Raw genomic sequence first — 5,262 nt, forward strand, 5'->3', positions numbered from 1 at the left:
CCAGAGATACCTCTTCGACAATCGGAGTGACAAATCCTAATCTCGAAATACGCCAACCCAACATGTACCTTCGGAGACACCTATAGAGCACCTTTATAATCACCCAGTTACGTTGTGAAGTTTGGTAGCACACAAAGTATTCCTCCGGTAAACTATCCTCAGTGCGCCGGTGAATGTTACCATCAACGGCCACAACTACGACAAAGGATACTACCTAGGTGATGGTATCTATCCTCAGTGGACTACTATTGTGAAGACGATCCCCAACCCTGTCGGAGAGAAGAGGAAAAGATTTGCCCAAGAGCAAGAGAGTGCTAGGAAGGACGTCGAGCGTGCCTTTGGTGTTTTGCGATCTCGATGGGGCATCGTTCGGTATCCTACTAAGACTTGGAGCACGAAGAAGTTGTGGGAGGTGATGACTGCTTGTGTGATCATGCACAATGTGATCATAGAAGATGAGCGTCCAAAACGTATCTACGATCAAGGGTTTCAGTTTCACGATGAAAATGTTGTGCATAAGATGGAGGAGCGGCAATGTTTGAACAGTTCACTCAATTTCATCATGAAATACATGATTGGGAAACTCACATGCAGCTGCAAAATGATTTGGTTGAGCATACGTGGGCTCATGTTGGCAACCAATAGATATATCTTTTTTATTCGGCTTGTGAAACTATACGTTTGTTTGTGAAATAATGTAAAAAAGTGTACATATTTGTTAAAAATGGGCAGTCAGCCAGCCATGTCGGCAAATATGGGTAGGCGCGGTGGGCGCACTGCCGACTCAAATGATAAACAGGACGGACACCGAATGGGCGACCGATCTAAACAGACAAAAAGCGCCGTCCGTTTGGGTGGGCGGGCGCTTGGAGTTGCTCTTACAGATGGAGGTCCGGCCGTTGCAGGGAGGGGAGGCATAGATGGCGATCTGCAGGATGAACAACGATTGGGATGACGTGCACCTGAGGCGTCAGATAGCGCCTTTAAAGATTTTGTACGCAGAATTACTCACGGACTCACCCGATAGCGCCTTTAAAGATTCTGTACGCAGAATCACTCACAATATTGCACGAAGAACGGATGCGTCTGTGTCCAGAACAGAACATTCCAGAGAAGCATTCAGTGACTCAAGCTTGATTTTCAGCAGAAAGAGTTCTTGAATTACCCCGAACTCCCGCACAGAAACACAATCTAGCAACGTTGCAGATGAACTAACACGCGGCCTACAGCCTACAGTGACTCCCTACACCACTGGTCATTCTTCATCCGAGCTCTCGTACGCCAGGCCAAGCAAGCTTCCAGTCACATTCTGTGGCCTAGACTCTGTTGCTTCAGCTGGCTTTGGTTCATTCTGACATGAAGACATTTTGCTGACAGAAACTTCCTGGTTCTGCTTAGGTCCGTCATTCTCTGCTGCTTGCGGAGGGCTGCAAACCTTGGGTCGCTTCGGTTTGATCCCAACAATGTTCTTCAAGAGATCCCGTTGCCTGCCAATCAGGTATGCGCTATCGTTACGAGAGGGCGCGGTGGGTGGAAACATAATGTTTGATGAACACAGCTTAGTAGCTTACCTTATGTCGCTTTTTGGCCTGGCGTCGACACAAAGAGCGGCGGGTAGAGCAGGTGCAGAATCAGCTAGAGTCGCTGCTTTGTGAGGCGAGGGTTAAAGAAATCAAACAGACTATAGCATACACAAATCTAAATGAGAAACCACCCCTGCCTAGGTATGCTCCTCTGTTCTGCTATTCCAACTAACGGAAACAAAGCACATAATAACGATGTGGGAAATTGCAAGACAAGTTAAATGAAAAAACCACCCCTGGCAAGGCATGTCTCTACTGTGCTATTCCACATGATGAATAATAAATCAAATGGTAAATATGTGTACTATCGCAAATTGGCATACCAGGAGCTAGAGGAAGGCTTGGATCGTATTCACCAAACATTATTTATTTTGTAAAATGCAAGCTACGATGTTTCATTAAAGAGAGGATATCTTAAAAGCAGCGAATGCCCGCTTCTCTGTACGGCGAAGAAGACGCTCTGCATCTTCCTCAGCCTCCATTTGCTCTTTGAGGTAAAGCAAATCATCACTGTCCAATGCTGAAAAACATAAAAGTAACACACAAAAAAGCGGTTAACGAGCAACCGGCATGGAGTCCCCCTTGAAAAAAGCATGAAATACCTCCCCGTCCATGAAGGTAGCCTCCCCTCTCACCGGCAACATCCTGCATCTGTTGGCATCAACCGCCCAGTGGAGAGCCAAAATTTCTGTGAGGGCATGTTATCAGAACATTGCGTGTAAAACTCAACTGGTAGCAGTAGTAACGGAATCGAGCTTGCAAGGAAATGTTGTGACATCTCACAGCCCCAGCTACCAAGTAATATAAATGTTATTCTACCAATAAACCAATGATCTCAGCAGAGAATGCACACAACCTCAACCTAAGGCAGCCCATTAAATATTTCTGACCACATTGGACGATCTATCAGTCTAGAGAAAGCTATGGAATTCAGTCCGTCAGTACATTAATTTTTCACTTATTCTGATAACGTCAACTGTACTACTCTATATCAGCAGCACCAAGCCAGACATAATGCATATTCTAGCACAGCAACATGTAAAGAAGCAAATCACCACCCCAGCACATTCGACACTATGCCAGATTGACACCACATAAATGCAAAACTTGGCAAATCCATTCATTCAGACATCAAAATTATTAATTTGGCTGAATTTAACCTCTTTTTCATTGAATTTTAAATTATATTTTAGCAGCTAATGAAACTATTTCTCTTTAAAAAAATGGATACATAGCAGAAAAGTAAGACTCGATATAATAACATCTTATATGCAGATATTTAAAATAATGTGTTTAGATATACATCAAATGCAGTAGCAGTAATAAACTAACAATACAATCCGGTTAACCTTTGCAACCATGCGCTGAAAGGTGACGTCCTCATCATCGATCTTGTCCTTCCCCTTCCCCGACTTCCTATCTGCACATCCACAGCACAAACCCCAATTGTCATCAAAATGATCCCAATTAAAATGCCTGACAGACAAGAAAGGGTAAGAGCTTGTTGGCTACAAGAGAGTGATGAATCAAGAACCTTTAGGATCGCTGAGATTGGTATACTCACGGACCTCACGTCCAGACATGTCGAACGCTGAGCTGGGCCCTATTTAGATCCAGATCCAACATCAGATACACTTTCACCAATGCTTTTCTTACCAAATCAATAGGCCAGTAAAATACACAAATGAAAACTACTAGCTTAGTAATCTTATCGGAACAAAAATAATACTGCCCTTTAAAGACAAATGGTGTACCTCACCAGGGTGACCAACGGCTAAAATACTAACCCTAGTCCTAGAATGTTTTTCTTATAAATAGCACTAGAACTGTTCCCATGCAGTACTTGTTCAGTCTCATACTTTTACATATGTACTCCCTCTGTAAACTAATATAAGATCTTTTAGATCACTATGTACTCTACTTATATTAGTTTACAGAGGGAGTACATGGCAAGTGACTCTACCATACATCATTTGCATTTTGGACAAGTAACAAACACTTCTATGACTAATTTAGGGTGCAGAGTTATGCCCTGGAGATGCATAGAAGACGGATCCCATAGTCATCCATGGTTCAGGAGCTGTTCATAACAATCAGGAGAATGTGACACGATATAATACATGCAAGTATTGCAGGTTGTTTGTAAAAGCTGCCAACGAGCCAAATTGTGCCCTAAGTCGTGTGACCATAAAAAAAGCTGATTACACCTTCTAAAGGGCTTCGTCTTGTGCATAAACCAGCCTAAGATGAACTGTTAACAGGAGCTCCGGTCTGGGGAAGCCCTGAGAGGCCCATACCCTGTTTGAATGGTTCTAAAATTTTGAGTTTATTATCTGTGGTGAATGCTACAAAATCTTTAATACCCCTAGACTTATTTGTGGTCTGTTTGGTCGATAGTATCTTAGTGCAACAAAGTGCTACATTAAAATTTAAAATAACTTTTGTAGTGGCATGCCAAATAAGAGCAAGGTTCGGATGTTTTTGTGCCAACATAAATTGTAAAAGCATAAATGTATCATCTGTAAACATACTCTCGCATACATACATGCACCCAAAAAATCTATGCATATGTGAACGTATTAAAGAAATGTGCAAAACAACAAGAGCAGTACTCTTCTCATGGCTGCCAAAATATATTGCTAGATCAGTATGACTACAGCCAATCCGATTCACTTTAGTTCCAATATTATTTTAGGGTTTGTAGCCACGTTATAACAGTACAAAAAAATAAGTAAAAGATACAGCCTTAACATTTAAGGGCATGTGCCATATGTACAATTTATTCACTGCCTGGCCATCAAACATGTATGACTGTATAACTTACCAACTCCCTGTGGAAGACAACAATTTTGCTACAAAAATTCATGCATTGCCTACAAGGCTCCAACAGACAAGTACTGTACATAAATTGGTTAAGTGCTACAGCAATTCCTCTTTTTGCAGGGAAATGGCTACAGTAATTCAGACCTGAAGAATCTGAGGAACTACCTAGCTCCACACCTTGGTTCATTTTTTCAATTCACATGCTCGGACATAAATTCTCGTTACCACTACTAAAATATTAATGGATCCATGAACGGAGGGGACACGTGCAGGGCAAGTTTCATGCAAAAGATTCAGCAAATCCAAACATGCATAAATACAAGAAACAATTCTGGAGGGCAGCCAAATTAACAATGTCAGATATTCTTACCTTGTGGCCTTGCGGGCAGCCGGCTACGTTTATGGCAGAAGGGAGACGGTGACCTTGTTGGTTGGCAGGTGACTGGAGTGGAGGCAGGAGGGAGACGGTGACCTTGCTGATGGGCAGGTAACTGGGGTGTGGGAGGGAGCGGAGGGATGTCGGGAAGGAGCGCGAAGCCGGGGGCCGAGAGCGGAGGGGAGTCGGGGAGGGTAGCGGCGGGGGAGGGGGCGGGATCGGAAGGAGGCGGAGGGAACCAAGGAGGGAGCGAGAGAGGAACCAAGCCGTCAGGTCGGATTGGGAAAAACCCCGAGCGGATTTTTGGCCGTAATTTCTGCCAACCTCGATGGCAATTCCGCGGCAGGGTTTGGGAGAAGGTCCAAACTCGAAAGGCCTGGCCAAATGGTTTAGGTCTTTTTGATTCATAGGATAGGAATTTTATATGAATAGGAAAATTATAGGAAGTAAGATAACATGTATGTCAATTTTTATAGAGAA

General features: G+C 43.4%; 1 protein-coding gene across 1 annotated transcript; it reads right to left on the reverse strand.

The window, feature by feature from the left end:
* Positions 1-710: 710 nt before the first annotated feature.
* LOC125531152 (uncharacterized) lies at positions 711-4,974 on the reverse strand. The gene is made up of 7 exons (XM_048695563.2): positions 4,777-4,974; positions 3,118-3,186; positions 2,933-3,003; positions 2,186-2,234; positions 1,997-2,103; positions 1,572-1,651; positions 711-1,487 (listed from the first exon to the last, which is right to left on the reverse strand). The coding sequence occupies exons 2-7, from the start codon at positions 3,164-3,166 to the stop codon at positions 1,256-1,258; spliced, it is 588 nt and encodes a 195-aa protein (XP_048551520.1). The 5' UTR covers positions 3,167-3,186; positions 4,777-4,974; the 3' UTR covers positions 711-1,255.
* Positions 4,975-5,262: the final 288 nt, after the last annotated feature.

This window comes from Triticum urartu, chromosome 5A (genome assembly GCF_056163025.1).
Source record: "Triticum urartu cultivar PI428250 chromosome 5A, HENAU_Tu73, whole genome shotgun sequence".
Taxonomy (NCBI): Eukaryota; Viridiplantae; Streptophyta; class Magnoliopsida; order Poales; family Poaceae; genus Triticum; species Triticum urartu.